The sequence below is a fragment of the Lithobates pipiens genome, unplaced genomic scaffold (genome assembly GCF_037356315.1).
Source record: "Lithobates pipiens isolate NorthernLeopardFrog02 unplaced genomic scaffold, aLitPip1_a1.2 Scaffold_19, whole genome shotgun sequence".
In the NCBI taxonomy this organism is placed as follows: domain Eukaryota; kingdom Metazoa; phylum Chordata; class Amphibia; order Anura; family Ranidae; genus Lithobates; species Lithobates pipiens.
The window spans coordinates 491,147,043-491,163,707 of record NW_027507764.1 but is presented as its reverse complement, the minus strand read 5'-3'; the positions used below and the strand labels follow the sequence as shown (position 1 = coordinate 491,163,707).

General features: G+C 45.6%; 1 protein-coding gene across 1 annotated transcript in view; it reads right to left on the bottom strand.

The window, feature by feature from the left end:
• Positions 1–489: 489 nt before the first annotated feature.
• Positions 490–16,665, bottom strand: part of OSGIN2 (oxidative stress induced growth inhibitor family member 2) — a 54,375-nt gene continuing 38,199 nt past the window's right edge. The window contains exons 4-6 of the mRNA XM_077492994.1: positions 12,681–12,872; positions 5,121–5,212; positions 490–3,402 (exon numbers count right to left, since the gene is read on the bottom strand). Of these exons, the coding sequence (XP_077349120.1) occupies positions 2,361–3,402; positions 5,121–5,212; positions 12,681–12,872 (1,326 nt within the window). The 3' untranslated portion in view covers positions 490–2,360. The remainder of the gene's footprint in view (positions 3,403–5,120; positions 5,213–12,680; positions 12,873–16,665) is intronic.

Here is a 16,665-nt window from a genome sequence, read left to right as displayed (position 1 = left end):
AGGACTCCTGCAGACTTGTCAGTGTCTCTGTGCTCATACACCATACAGGCAGGCAGATACACAATCACAGGAGCCAATGAACTACCACAACAGCGCCATGGTAGTTCATTGAGAACAAACAAGCCGACAGCCACAAAGGCTGTTGGGACTTGTAGTTTTCCCAGTCACAGAATCCTGTTACTGGATGATGAGGCCAGGTGGGAGAAGCCCTGCACTGCCACGTTTTCTTTAGATTGTGGCAGTGACATCCCTTCCCTCCCTCCCCCCCCGCTGTCAAAACGGGGACTCGATAGCATCAGAGAATCTGTCACAGACATGGTGGGAGGGAGAGGAGGTTGCAGGTACTGGTCTTGCAGTCAGAGACAGAATACGGAGGGGAGGAACAGCTCGGGTGAGAACATCACTCAATCCTGGGACCGGAGAGCATGTGCTTAGTAAAAGTCTGCAGCTACACTTTGTGTAGCTGCTAACTTTTTAAACACCAAAAAAAAAAAAAAAAAAAAAAAATTGGAGTAGGAAAGCAGCATTAAAAGTAAACTGCAAGTGCTGGGGTAAGAATATTAAATGGTTTACTGGTGATTTTTAATTTTATATATATATATATATATATATATATATATATATATATATATATATAAAAAATTGTGCTCAAAGCGTTAGGCTGGAAAAAAAATAAAAAAAATTGCTGAGTGATTAATACTACTTTAAAGGAACACAGTTGTGTCACCTCCACTACTTCTGCAACCCACTGATTGCTCAAAGAAGATGGAGCAATAGCATATAGCTATTTTTATTAACTCTGCTTTTATGTAAAAAGCATACATTGTATTTTAAAAGGAATGTTGCATAACAGCTGCTTAAAATGACATCAGTGCAATATTCATTTTCCTAAAATGGTAACAGGAGATAAACAAATGTATGTAAATCAACATATGGACTTGTGAACCGGTACTTTATAGTTGATATTTCTACTTTTGAATTTCTGCAAATCCTACTACCAATTCTTCAGATTGAGGGCTGCCTCACACCAGATGCAGTCCAGTGCGTTATTAATCAGCATTTACAAAAAAACAAAAAAACACCCCACACATGCATATGAATCCATGTATTCCAACAGCCCTAGTTCACACCAGTGCAGCGCTATGAACAAAAGTGGAACATGCTGCATTTTTTATCTGTACGGAACACGGCAAAATTCACCAGAAAGCATGTAAATGCACCAGAAGTACACACGTTCTGAATTACAATTTACAACCGCCCACCACTGCTATTCTGCAGCAAGGCAGCCGCACTGTGCCAGATCACATACACAGTACGTGATCCGACGCTTCCAGGTCTGGTGCGCGCATGCGGGAGCCCAGCGGCGAATACCATGGACTCGATGTCCGCTGGCACCGGCCAATTGTTTACATAGGCAGAATGGCAATCGGCCTGTGTACTAAACAAGGCAGAGTGCTGGTCTGTCGGCAGAGAAGGTATTGATACTGTGTTCCTGCAAAGCAGGAACATGGATCAATGTCTTCCCACAGTAAAAGCACCTCACCCACATTGATGAAAGTACAGGCTAGGCACACACCCTTTGCCCCAATGTTATCCCCTTCCCAGCCAGTGACATTAGTACAGTGACTGTGCATATTTTAGCACTGATCACTGTATTACTGTCACTGGTCCCCCAAAAAGTGTCAGTGTCCAATTTGCCTGCCGCAATAGCGCAGTTCCGCTGATCGCTGCCATTACTAGTAAAAAATGCACTAAATGTTTCAAAAACACATGTAAACAGGCATGCAGATATGTAGCGTGAACTGGCCCTTAATGTATGCTGAACTCCCACCGATTGCTGGAATTCAATAAGTCTGTGTCCTTGGCTAGGTAAGATTTTTAGGCTCTTGAGCTCATTCTTCTGTATGCTTGAAGAAAAGACTCAGTGGAGCACAAACCTATAACATTTTACAAAACCTTGACTTGAAGTTAGTGTTTTGAAACAGGGGAGCAAATGGATGCAATATAAGATGCATCTACTTTCATTTAACTTCTAGCCCCAAAATAAAGCAGAACACAAAAAAAACCCTTACAGTCAATGGAATTAGATACTGAAAATGCATAAAACAGAATATACTGTATATGTAACAAATTGCACAATAAACTATAGAATTCTTTCATGTCACAAGAAGTCTGGGTAGGCTTCTAGATCTTCTACGAAAGCAGCAAAGGTTTTTCTTTTCAGTCTTGCCATAGATTTTGAAATACATTGCACTGTGCAAAAAAACACATACTGATGAAATCTGCACATTTTGCAGATCACAAAAGAGTGTTGAGAAGGTTTCCAGAGTAGCAGAAGTAGGCATGAGTGTATAGTAAGCTTATGACACACCGTCATCTCTTCCACTTTCTACGAGTCGATGTCTTTTCTTCTTCTGCCTTAGTTCCAGACATCTGGTTATGGCAAGTGCTCCACCTTTAAGGAATCTGATAAAGTTGTCACCAACAAGTGGACCAAGGGCAAAAAGATTTGCTTCTTTGGAGGACTCATAAGTATATGGATCAATTTCTACAGGATTACCCTTGCAGGTAATTGGCTGGTTGGGAAGATGCCCCAAATTTCGACCTTGTTCCTTCAAGAAAAACAAATTAGGATGTGAACCTACCAAGACTAAAGCTGTGGAGATCTTTATGACTTTTTTAAGTCCATTGTTACTTTGAAGGACAACCTTCATATCAGGCTTGAAAGAAAGTACAATATGCTCTGGGTAACTTGTATAAGGGGGATAGAAGTTGGAAGCAACAGTACTGAGTTGTGTACACATCATGTGATATACCTTGTGGTATTCTGGATATAGTTTTTTTGGCAATTGTTTAAAAATAAGACTTGGATCATTGAGTCTTCTACGGAAAACATGGATGACTGGAATATTATTGTTGTGTGCACACAAAACGGCATCCGCTGCAGTCAACCCAGCCCCGACAATCAAAACTGGGTCTATGGCTCCACTCAGTCTTCCTTTTCCAACAGCATCTTCAAACTCTGCAATGGAATGTGAAACAAATGGAAGGTCCTCTCCAAGAACCTCTAGTCGAGCAGGTGCATCAAATGTTCCTGTGGCAAGAATGACAGTTTCTGCAAAAAGACAAAAGGGCTGGTGAGATCCATCAGCTGCCCGCCGATAGCCATGGATTTCCCAGTTCTTTTTTAGCATGGGCTCTCCATTTTCTTTGTCAATGCAAGGCTCTTCTGGTGCAACATCTTCAGCATCATGGCCATCCAACTCCTGCTCCCGGTAGGGTCTTGCCACAGAAGTAATATAGGTGCTGTCCACAAAGTTTCTTTGAATGCCCATTATTTTAACATATTGTTTGTAATAAGCAGCCACTTCTGCTGGGGTAGCACGGTCACTTTTGGTATTTCTGTGCAAAAAGGAGAAATTGAACATGTTATATGTTATATTCAAAAATTACAAAAGCCTAACAAATGTTGCTAATTTTGTTTTTCAATCAAACCACCATATTGGACTTCCTGTAATGAGCAAAGAGTCAGTCAGTTATCCATTTACACCACCTAAAAACACTTCAAGTTTCAAAACACAAAAATCCCACTTAAGAAACAGCTATTAGGCTGTGCAACCTCCATATTGTACTCTTGCATTTCCAGGGCAGTACCACAGATTTGTATTGGCATATGACATTTTTGGTGGTGAAATTGAAGATTAAAGGATAAGTGCACCCCAGCACTAAAATCTCTACATCTACAGACATCAATGATCTAACATTTACCCATCTAATCCTGTAAAGAAGAAATCAGTATACATACTTTTTTGAAGCTGATCCGACCCAAACCCATGCTGAGCTGTCAGCCGTGGCTTTGCTGTGGAGGCGATTGCAGAGGACACAGCAGACAAAAGCCTCATAGTAAGCCTATGGGGGACGTCGCTCCCCATTCATTTCACAGCCGGTGCTGGCAGTGTCCTCTGCAGAGCTTCTGCTGCTGGAGACCAGATCAGATTAAAGAAAAAAAAAAAAATAAGGGAAGTATACCAATTTCTTTTTTATAAGGCTAGATAGGTTATAGGGCTAGTGTTAGATTGTGGATGTAGAGATATTAGTGTTAGGTTGAACTTATCCTTTACTGTTCATGTTGGAGGAATAGATTTGGTTAAGAGGGTGAAAAAGTTATATTTAGGTCCAGGAATTGGAACTCGTACATCTGACTGGAAGTCCAAGTTTTATATAACGCTACAGATACATCAACATCCCCAATTACCCCAAGCATAAAGGTCCATTTATAACCTCAGTAAGCCATTCAGAAGCCAAATACTAAATGTACTACCCTAGGAAAAGGTAATATACTGTATATTTTATGTGAATCCAATCTCTACTCTTAACCCGACTAGCATGGAATGGCAGTGAATCTGTGGCCTCACTATGAACATTCAAGTATTTTCATAATCTTAAAAAGGCAACAAAACATTCACTGATCTATGCAACTGCAGGTACAGTGGAGGAATTCATCCACAAAGTCACACCTAAAGCACCGAATTTGTTCAGGATTTTCTCTCAGCAGTTTAGCTCACCCTGCTCCAGCATCTCAGAACTTCTACACTAGCTTCAAATTAGGGTTCAGTTACTCCTGCGTGGTCTGTGAAAAGCAATCAACTGCAGCACGGGAGAGTTTGTCAGCCGGAAGTCAAGTGATACTGCTGCGAGTGATCCAGGGAACACCAGATTGCCTTTTGGGGAGCAGGAAGGAATTTTTTCCCCTGCTGGATCAAAATCGGATCATGCTTTATTGGGGTTTTTTTTTTTTGCTTCTCTCTGGATCAACTGTGGGTATAGGATTGTTTATATGGATTATACGATTTTTTTTCTTCCTTTTATTGGTTGAACTAGATGGACGTGTGCCTATTTTTCAACCAGACTAAATATGTAACTATAAATAACCACCAACAAGCTGCTTAATTGAAATCTCAGAATGAACTACTGCACACTACCTGTAGCTCCATCAGCATCTGCAAGGACTTGTTTTAAAGCTCATTTACTGCTGGTTAAGAATATAAAAATGTCAGATTCACTTTCAGGCATTCTACAAGGCCAGCAGAAATCACCAACAAATAATGTAAGAAACTTACCGCCTCTTACCAGAGACCCAGTCTTTAAACTTAAGTCCAGGTAGTTCCATCCAGTCACCAAGACTAAGCGTTAAAATGGATCCTTCCATATCCTGGGCAAAGGAAATAAAGACCATCAAAAATGTTGACAGGGATGGCATCCACAGTTTGGCATGTTTTGTGCAAGGATAATCTTTTGTTCCACTTACTACCCTATGGGAGTGTTTGTCACAATCGCAGCATCATGTGGCGCCGATTAGGAACTACCCTTACAGATTTTAAAGCCTATGGCCGAACAAGACCCTCACATCACATCACACGTGATCTCTACCCTTTATAAACTACTAGAAGCAGCTAAGCCTAGTTCTAAACCACTTTACATCAAAGAATGGGAGCGTGACCTCCAGCGTGAGTTTACAAATGAACAACTGAACCATCTACATTTCCTAACTCACTCAGTGGAATCTAAAACTCAAGAGAATAAATATAAAATGCTTTCAAGGTGGTATCGGGTGCCTACAATCCTGGCTAGGATTAAGCCCACGGCTTCTGACCGGTGCTGGAGGGGTTTTGGACAGAGAAACACTTTTCCACATAGTGGGAATGCCCCATAATGGAGACTTTTGGTTAAGGGTCAGGAAGCATATCTCTGGTCTCAGTGTGGACATCCCTGAATTACCAAGTCATTCCCTCTTCTACATCCCCTCCATGCCCTTAGCGTGCTATAAACTAACTGCTCTCCCACACCTTCTCAATGCGGGTAGATGCCCAATTTCAATTTATTCAAAACCTTGAGCATCCCAGGTGAAATGGAGTGGATGGGGAAGATCATGGAAGCCTAGGAATGGCTTGTCAAATGTGGGGGTAACCAGAAATGCTTAGACCCCATTTGGGTGCCTTGGAGAAACCACATCTCTGGTTGCCTTTCAGTCTTACAGCTTGAACACTGCCTTGCTGGCTCTGGCTGACCCCAAATTTAAACAACTAGTCATGGCGTGTCAAGCTCAGGGCTACGGTGTCCAATCAGTGAAGCAGGTGTGAACATTCAGTAATACAACATTGTCTTTTTAAAGTCATAGATGATTACTTAAACCCCGCCCCCCCCCCCCCCCATGTCTTTTTGTGATGGACAGATCTATCCAATTAAAAAACAAACAATTTATAATAAAAATCCAAAAGCACACTATGAACCGTGGTACTTTTGGATTCTTATGAAGACCGCGGTTTGCATTGGATTTTAATAAATTGCTCATCCCTACATACTTTACCATGTGAGGTTTTTTTCTTCATGGCGGTGACTCTTTGATTTAGCAAGTTTTTTTAATGATCTGTGAAAACTCTGGAGTCCAGGAAAGAGGAGGAATGCGGATGTCCATCATGTGGCCGTTTTAGCTACTCTGCATTGAGGGATACCTTGATGCCTGGCATGGAGTGTTTGAAGGGAGCTCCGCTTGCCTAAATGCCGTTCTATGATATCCTGAGGCTTATACTGCTCATTCCACTACTTGATTTACTGGACCATCACTGAGGGGGAACATGTCACCGCCGAAAAGAGCGACTGACCCGGCCTCTAAGCTGGCCAAATACCGACACAACAAGGCGGGGAGTCTGGAGGAAAATGGCGCTGGCCTGCCTCCCGCAGAAAACTCTGCCACAGCCGACACCGCACGGGTGCTGGAAGCCATCTCAGACTGCAAGAGCACCCCGACATGCAAAATAGGAGGTCAAGGTTTCCCAGATTCGTCAGGATATGCAGAAACACAGGGACCGTGTTACCGAAACAGAGGCCCGCATTTCCCAGGTGGAGGACGATATCCCGCCGCTACAATCTACAACTGAACGGCTGCAACCCCAACTCAGCGCGGTCCTGTCCAAACAGGACAATATGGAAAACCGCCTCAGGGAGGTGCCACTTACGCTTTGTGGGACTTCCGGAGGGTGCGGAGGGCCCTGACCCCCCCCCCCCCCCCTCGTTCCTAGAAAACCTGCTGGTTGCCACGTTCGGGAGAGCTGAATTTTCCACCTCATTCGTGGTGGAGAGGGCCCACAGGCTGGCTGGCCGGCCTCCTCCCCAGGGTGCACCTCCACGGACATTCATCGCAAAGCTACTGAATTTCCGAGACCGGGACGCGGTCCTCCACCTCCCCAGACTGAAGGGGGAACATACCCTTCAAGAATGATGAAATTAGAGTCTTCCCGATTTCTCTGCCGAAGTTCAGAAGAAGAGGGCGCAGTTTACGGAAGCTAAACGACAATTGAGAGTCTGCCATTACTCCCATGCTATGCTCTTTCCTGCTAGGCTCCGAGTTGCTGGAGAGGACAGAGCACACTTTTTTGATACACCAGAAACGGTCTTTGCCTGGCTGGAGGGGAGAGTGGAACCAGCGCGGGAACCTGCCTGAGTCTGTTACCTGAAGCCGCAGCAGCCTCTGACGGATGTGTTGGGATACGCACCCTCTTTTTGGACCCTGCTTTGCTCCTTTTTACAGGTACTGTACTGTATTGCCCCTTCTCCCCACCATTTTCCCCTCTGTTACCACTGACACCATGCATATGGCCGGCTTCCCATCACACCCCCGTTTCCCCCTTTCTATGTGACTAAACGGATTGCCCCCCAATTTCTACACCTACCACTCAGCTTTTGGACCTCCTTTTGCCACTGAGGGATGGACCATATCTATAGCCCTCCCATACCCATGCCCGTAATGGTAAGCTACCACCCGCTGTGGCAACCGAGGCACAAACTCATTCCTCCATATTCTCGTGCATACTATGTCTGTGTCATCCTGGAGTTCTGACACCGGGAGCCCCTCTCCTTGTGCCGCTGTTAGTTTTGCAGCGACAAATCGTCCCCCTAGGTGCGGGAGCCTTAACTGACCCTGCTTTTTTCACATTGCACTGTGATGTTCGCCTCCGGGCACAATCGTTGTTTCCCTGGACTGGTCGGCCCCTGCGGTTCACCTCTGCAGTATCTGTGGGGTGCTGCATGCCCGGCCCGAACAGTGTGTTAATGTTTATGTTATTTTATCTGATTTGCTGGTTTATGTTATCATGTATTTTTTATTGAGAAGCACTTCAGAATCTGTCAGTTGCGGGCCTGTATATTCTCCGGGCGGTCCACTAGGGTTCCGAGGGTAGGGTTGTCGCGGGTGCCCGGGATGAGCAACATGCTGTGGGATCCTTGGGGCTCTGGGCTCCCGTACGATGCTCTGTTCCTTTCCCCTTTTTGGGGTTGGTTGCGTGGGCCGTGCGGCAGCTCAGGGCAGTGGGGATGGAAACTGTGACCTTGCCTTGGGATGCCTGTGTTGAAATGTATTACCTGGAATGTACGAGGTATTAGGGCCAGACCGAAGTGAAATGCAGTCTCATCTCTTAAAGTGCAGAAAGCTGACCTTATGGTATTAGTGGAGACCCACTTGACAGGTCAACTGATGCGGTCAATTAAAAAACCGTGGGTGGGTTGGGTGTACCAATCGCCCCATGCCGCTAACTCCAGGGGAGTCGCGATATTGGTGGCCAAAACCGCTCAGTTTACCCTACTGACACTTAGATCTGACCCACTGGGCAGGTTCCTATTCGTACATGCTAGGGTGAATGGCCTAGAAGCGCTCCTACTAGCGGTATATATACCTCCACCCTTCCAGTTCGCTGTTCTCACTGAAGGTCTTGCTTTTATGGCCCAATTCCCAGCAATTTGGCTGGGGGATTTCAATAATGTGATGAACAGGGAACTGGACAGGCTGAATATGATCCCCCGTAGATCCGTCCCCCCCACTTGTATACATGATTCAGCAAGTTCTTAACGGATCTCTCCCTTGTGGACCCCTGGAGACATTGTCACCCCCAGGATAGGGCGTTCTCCTGTTTTTCCGTGTCGTATAACAGCATGTCTCGCATAGATCTCATTTTAATCTCGCAATCTCTCCTTCCGCTGTTGGGGAGGGTGGGATTCTGCGCCCGTGTGCTCTCGGACCACGCACCCTACTGGGTGGAGCTCACAATAAACTCCCCACCCTCGACTTACAACTGGAGGCTCAACCCCTTTTGGCCATCGGTGGTCCCTGATCTGGAAGAAGCCGATACCGAGTGGGATTTCTTTTTCCAGACCAACATAGCTACAGCCCCCTTGAGATCGTTTGGGACTCGTTTAAATCTCATGCCCGAATTACATTAGCCTGGATCCGACGGACTCCCCCTTGAATTTTATAAAACATACCGTGAAACGCTGATACCCAGGTTACGGGAGTTATTCTCCCATATATTTCGGCACCAGCACTCTGTCTCAGTCCATGCACGAGGCCCATATAGTACTAATACTCAAACCCGGTAAAAATCCTGAACTTCCTGAATCCTACCGCCCAATATCCCTTCTCCAATTAGATATTAAAATTCTTGCCAAGATCCTGGCGCTCCGGTTGAATGAGCTGATTTTAACCCTAATCCACCCAGACCAGACTGGGTTTATGCCATCATATAACACAGCGCACAATCTTTGTAGACTCCATATGAACCTACAAGCTAGACGCGATAAGTTGGGCTCCAGGGTCGTGGTGTCTTTGGATGCCGCCAAAGCATTTAATTCGGTTGAGTGGGGGTATCTTGGGAATGCCTAGCAAGATTTGGTTTTGGGCCCAAATTCACCAGATGGATACGCCTCCTTTATCAAGGCCCCAGCGCCAGGATATTGGTCAATGGCAGGGTATCTGACACTTTTCCCCTATCTAGGGGGACGCGTCAGGGGTGTCCTCTATCACCCCTACTATACGCCATCGCAGTGGAACCCCTCGCTTCTGCTCTGCTCACTCACCCGGGTGTCAGGGGGTTGCAATGTGACATTTAACTGAAAAGATCAGCCTCTATGCTGATAACATGTTGCTGTACCTCGCGGACTCCGGTCCTTCCCTACAGGCAGCATTAGACACCATCCATGCATTTGGTAATTACTCAGGGCTAAGGATCAATTGGGACAAATCCCAGATCCTCTCCATTGACCTCGGTCCCCCCACGGTACAACAGGCCTCTTCTCCCCTCAACCGGGTAAGCTCTTTGACAAAGTCTTCGGGAGAGTGAGTAAGTGTTGTTCCCAAGTATTTCAAACTCAACATAGAACCCCTAACTGCGACTCTAAAAACCAAAACAAACATGGGCTAAGCTACCCCTGGGGGTAATGGGCCATGTAAACTTGATAAAAATGATCCTGCTTCCCCAATTTTTATACGTACTATGGCACGCCCCGATATACTTGCCCCTTAGAATTTTCAAAAATATTGAAGCGATCCTTGACTCCTTTGTATGGGGAACGAATCGACATAAGCTTATGGCAAACACTGAAACATCCCACTGACTTAGGCGGCACATCTCTACCTGACTTTAACCTTTATTATCTAGCAGCGCAACTTTCTCACCTTTTCTACCTAGATAAGCAGGATAAGGAATGATACTTGACCCTGGTGTGCTCCTCGCTGGCTGACATGTATACCCATCCCTTCCAAGTGCTGTTTAAAGACCCCACGGACTCGGAGATGCTGGGACGTCGCCGAAGTCTGTTGTATACCCATTGTAAAATCTGGGAAGTAGTAAGGCGCAGGCTCAGGCAATCACCCACACATTCACACACCCTTCTATGGAATAACCTGGGCCTGAAAGAACAGTTATCGATATCGGACTATAATTTGTGGCTTTCCAGGGGGGTGGCATACCTTTCAGACGTTTATCAAAATAATGTCCTGAAGTCATTCCAACAACTTAAGGATGACTTTAACATCCCTAATCCCATGCTTTTCCGATACTTCCAACTCCAAACCCAATTCCGTGAGCACCACCCGAACCTAGAGCGGATGGGTATCCTAAATACTTTATTGGGACAGGACTCCTCAAAATTAATCTCCTTGTTTTATAATGACCTAATCCAACCCGCAGAGATTGCATCAGCATACGCATTAAAAGACAGATGGACGGGGGATGTGGGGTTGCTGGAGGATGAGGAATGGGGGGGGGGGGGGGATGCGCTGGGCGCCTGCAAAGCAGTGTCTACTAAACTCTCTGATCGCCTGACACCATTATATATCATTCATAGAGCGTACATAACCCCTAGCCGCCTCGCTAAATACAGACTGGCTCAGAATTCAAGTTGTCCTAGATGCGACAATCTATCCAGTAATTTCTTTCACCTTATGTGGACATGGCCCATGATACATGATTACTGGCCTCACATAGTTAAGTTCATACACGATGAACAGCTACGTGTAATGCCACCACTGAGGGTCTCCACAACCTCTAACCCTTGACCTAAGGTGCAGCTACCTTCTATGATGTCACCTCACGGAACTGCCCATTTATACCAATTCAGGGACTGGATATGAACAATGTCATTTGTACAATGCTTATGCTATTCTAATGTTCCTGTACTGTATCCTCTCCCTCTGCCCTACTCTTACCCTGCATATTATCATCCATCTAAATGTACTGCCTACTGCTTATAGCTTGTAACTGTGAAGTCTTCTCAAATAAACACTTTTTTTTTTTTTTTTTTTTTTTACAAAAACAGCCATGATTATGTGAGGGCCATCACTGCATGGGCCCAGCAATAGGAAATTACAGAAATTGTCTATGAACAGAGTTCGCCATGCCATCCAAAAACGCAAGTTAAAGCTTCATTGTGCAAAGAAGCCATTTATGAACATGATCCAGAAACGCCATTTTCTCTGGACCAAAACCCCATTTAAAAAATGGTCTACAGCAAAGTGGAAAACTGTTCTGGGGTCAGACAAATCAAAATGTGATATTCATGGGCAAAGTGTCCTCTGGATTAAACAGGAGAGGAATCTTCTGGTTTGTTATCAGCACTCAGTTTAAAAGTCTGCATCTCTGAAGGTATGAGGGTGCGTTCGTGTGTATGGACTTGGCAGCTTGCACATCTGGAAAAGCACCATCAATGCTGAAAGATATATCCAGGTTTTAGAGTAGCGTATGCTCCCATCAAAATTAGGTCTTTCAGGGAAGGCCTTGCATATTTCAGGACAATGCTAAACCGCATACTCCATCTATGGCAACAGCATGGCTTCACAGTAGAAGAATCCAGATGCCCAACTGGCCTGCCTGCAGTCCACACCTTTCACCAACTGCAAATATTTGGCGCATCTTGGGAAAAAAAAAAAAAAAAAAAAAAAAAAAAAGTTCAGCAGTTAGCCTCCTTTATCAGGCAAGAGTGGGACAACATTCCTCTACCAACACTCCAGCAACTGGTCTCCTTAGTTCTCAGATGTTTACAGAGTGTAGTTAAAAGAGGGGATGGTACTACTCTGTGGTAAATGTGGCCCTGTCTCAACTGTTCGGAGACATGTTGCTGCCATCAGTTTCAAAATTGCCTTATTTTTTGAGGAATGAAGCCAGTTTTTTTTTCCAATCAAGGAAGGGAATCCAATTTGATATATACTAGATTTATTTTTTTTAAATGGCATTCTCTTCAGGTCACCATAGATCAACATTCTCCACAGCAAGTGACAACACCGTTGTGGGTGGACTCCATTGCTTTGGGGGATCTACAGCTTTATACATCAGTAATAAACACCAAAAACTTACATGCCATGCTCCACCTGGGGGTCCCTTGCCAAGTACGATATGGGGAATATAATGCTCTTGTTCCAGTTTCCACTGTAGAACAGATTGGTAATCATACCCAAAATCAGCATTCGGGTGAAGAAGAGTGTCAAACAACACTGCCACTGCATTAGAGGAGCGGCCTTCTAGCCCTTCTGACAAGTATTCCAAATCCTGTAAAAAAAAAAAAAAAAAAAAAAAAATTATGATTATAAATAAAAATCGAAGTTACGTACCGGTAACGTTTTTCCCAGGAGTCTTTCAGGACAGCACACGAGAGAGATCTCAGCTCCTCCCTTCTTAGGAAACGCCGCCTCCACCAGATCTTTAAAACCATTCCTTCCCTCCAGCTTTTGCATGAGCACCTCCGGCCAGACTAGGGAGAAATGACACATACCTGATGCTCTCATGTCCTAATGGTAAGACCTTATTTTGGGTGGGTACCAGTGCTGTCCTAAAAGACTCCTGGAAAAAAAGTTACCGGTGCGCAACTTCGATTTTCCCTCTTTCGTCTTTCAGGACAGCACACTTGAGAGGATAAGCGATGAACTTACCCTAGGGTGGGACCACTGTTTACAGGACTTTACATCCAAAAGGCCTGGTCCTGGGCAGACAATAAGTCAATAAGTCCAATCTGTAGTGCTTAAAGAAAGTCTTAAAACTTGACCACGTTGCTGCTCTGCAGATCTGTTTAGGTGTAGCCCCAGCCCACTCTGCTTGAGACGTTGCCATAGCCCAAGTGGAATGGGCCCTAATACCTTCCGGGACCTCTACCCCTTTTGCTATGCATGTCTGACTGATTGCCAACCTAATTCCTGACATCTAACCTGTGGAAGACATGTTCCCGTTCCCTCACAGGATTTGAACAAAAAATGGGCAAACAGATTTCCTGACTACTATGGAAATTAGGCAAAAAAGGCCGGATCAGAGAGGGCTTCTAGCTCACTGACACTTCTTGCGGTAGGCATAGCTCCAAAAAAAAAAAAAAAAAAAAACCTGTCTTGAGGGTTAAAAATTTTTAATGTACAAGAACTGATAGGCTCAAAAGGATCTTCTGTAAGAGCCTGCAATACTAAAGATACATTCCAAACTGAAAAGGGATGTAAACTGACTGGTCCCAAAGGCTCCTGGGCCCGCGTGGGGCTATCAAGATTAGGGTTGCTTTTCTCCACCACCAGAGGGACCTCTTGACCTTTATTGGAATAAGAACCGTAGAGTCCAAAAAATTCTGAGTACGATCCCAAACCTTCAAAATGAAAAGCTGCAGGGGCGAGAGTATGCTCCTGCCCACCTTACCACTGGAAGGACTGATGTCAGCAGTCCCGAGGCAGACATGGCCTTTCTTATAGAGACCCGTTGATTGCTTTGAAGAACTGTCAAAGCCTTGTCTACTATGCAAATTTTCTCCTCTGGGAGAAAGACTTGCTGCTGGGTTGAGTCTAGAACGTACCCCAAGAACGTCACTATCTGCGATGGACTCAGGTTGGATTTTACCAAATAAAAAGCCAGCATGTCTTTGGATTGTAATGAGAAACCCCACATATAACTTCAACACAAGCATTAGCATGTTGGGGAATTGAACCAGCAACCCCAGTGCTGCTAGAGCAATCTGTAAACCCTGAACCAGCTGCTCTGATGAAGATACAAACAAGAGCAGGTCGTCCAGGTATGCTACCACTGGGATTCCCCTGCATGTCTTTGGAGTGTGGGAGGAAACCGGAGTACCCACAGGAAATCCACGCAGGAACAGGGAGAACATGCAAACTCCAGGCAGGCAGCGACGTGGCCGGGATCCAAACCAGCAACCCTACTTACTGCTGGGTGAGAGTGCTAACCACTACACCACTGTGCCACCCATAGTCGTAGGAAAACCAGAGCCTCCATCATAACTTTGGGCTATCCTTACCCCCCCCCCCCCGGATATTCACCAAAGGGGAGGGTCCGGAACTGAATATTTACTACTTCTGACCCTGACCTTACTACCACTCTGAGGAATTTCTGGCTGTCCTCAGCAATTGGTATGTGCAGATGGGTGTCTCTTAGATCTATGGACGCCATGAAGCAACTGCAGCAGTGTTTTCACAGAAAAAAAATGGAATCCTCTTTGTAGCAGATTGACAGATTCAAAGGTTTCAGGATCAACCTGAACTTCCTTGAAGGTTTTCTGACCACCAAAACGTGGGAAAAAACCCTCTACCTACCTCCCCAGGAGGAACCCGTGACACTGCACCCTGCTGCTCCAAATCCTCCAGAGAAGTCAGAAGGGCTACCGCCTTCTCTGCCCACCTTGGCAGGTCTGTGATTGATAACCTGTGAGGGGGGGGGGGGGGGGGGGGGAGGGGGACTTGAAACCTGCAGTCTGTACGCCCTCCTTATGCCTGGAATAAAAGGATTGGAGGTAACCGACTCCCACTGTGGGAGGAAAGCCCCCAGTCTTCCTCTCACTGGGGTTAACTCGTCATTCGGACTTTTGGGACTGCTCAGGAGGGAAAAAAATAAAAAAAATATCGCTCCCCCACGCCCTCTGCCCTTGTTGGATTCTGACTTTCTCGGACTCTGTCCTCGGAAAGTTAAGCTTCCTATGTGGGCAGGTCTTTAGATTTTCCCCCACTTTTTTCTTTAAGGGAAAAGCCTTATTTTTACCTGCTGTCTGATCAAAGACAGCCTCCAGGTCTGGACCGAACAGTAAATCCCCCGTGAAGGGAATACCACAAAGTTTGATCTTTGAAGCATTGTCCCCTGGCCATGTCTATAACCAAAGTGCCCTTCTGGCTGAATTAGCCAAGGCAGAAGATCTAGCAGACATGCGGACCGACTCTGCTGATGCATCCGCTATGTATGAGACTCCTTTTTAAAAGCATTGGGAACGAAGAAAGAATGGTTTCTTTTTCAGTCCCTGCCTCAGTATGAGCTTTTATATGAATCAACCAGTGCTCCATGTTGCGTGCCACCACTGACAGCCATGGTAGGCCCATGACTTCTTGAGGAGAGAGTCAATCCTCTTGTCAATAGGGCCATATCTTCAAAAGCCAAATCTGTCCTTCTGGATACCTGAGAAAGCCGCATCCAGTCTAGGAGATTTGTTCCACACAGCAGATTCATCCTCTGAAACAGGGAATCTGCGTTTCAATTCTCTAGAAAAGAAAGGCTTCCTCTCTGGGTCTTGCCATTCCTTCCTAATGGTGTCTACCAGAACCTCATGCACTGAGAAGACCCTTTACTTCGGTTCTCCTGGACCTTCATACATCTGGTCAGGCAGAGACCGGGATTTTTTCTCCCCTTTGATACCCAGTGTAGTGTGAATAGCTCCCAGGAGCTGTTCCACTTCCTCCAAGGAGAGCTTGAAACGGGAGGATCTGGAAGATTCACCATCCACCTTCTCTCCCTCTGACTCAGAAGAGTCTGAGGATTCACTGTCATGCTCATCCTCTAGTATCGATCTGTTACCCCTAGGTAACCCATCCTTAGCAGAGGGACCTGTCAAGGGGCCAGGTGTGACATCCTGTTGTGCTGGCAGAGGCTTGCTGAGGGCTGTATAGATTGAAAAATCCCAAACAAGGTTTTAAAAGACTGAAAAAAGTGCTGGAGAGCCCTTTAACAGAAGCCGCCAGACTAGAATTTTTGTTCCTCAGCCTGAACCTTGCCTAAGTTTCAATGCAATTCCTGCATAATACGTTCCCCCAGGATTCCCCTAACACACTTCTACACAAGGGGCACTTCTTCCTGGACCCATGCAGCATTAGCCCCTGCCAGCAAAAAATTTAACACCAGATCGACACCAGAAGTGCACCCTCCCAGGACCAACCACCACCAGGGTCCCAGACGTGCAACTCTTCCCCTCACCAAGGAGAAGAGATCACCCGTGGAGCTAAATGGGAAGTAGTAAGGGAACACCACCCCAGGGTTCCACTTACCTTAGAATGGCTGGTGCTGGCATTACCGGAAACCAAAACGGGAACCATCAGTC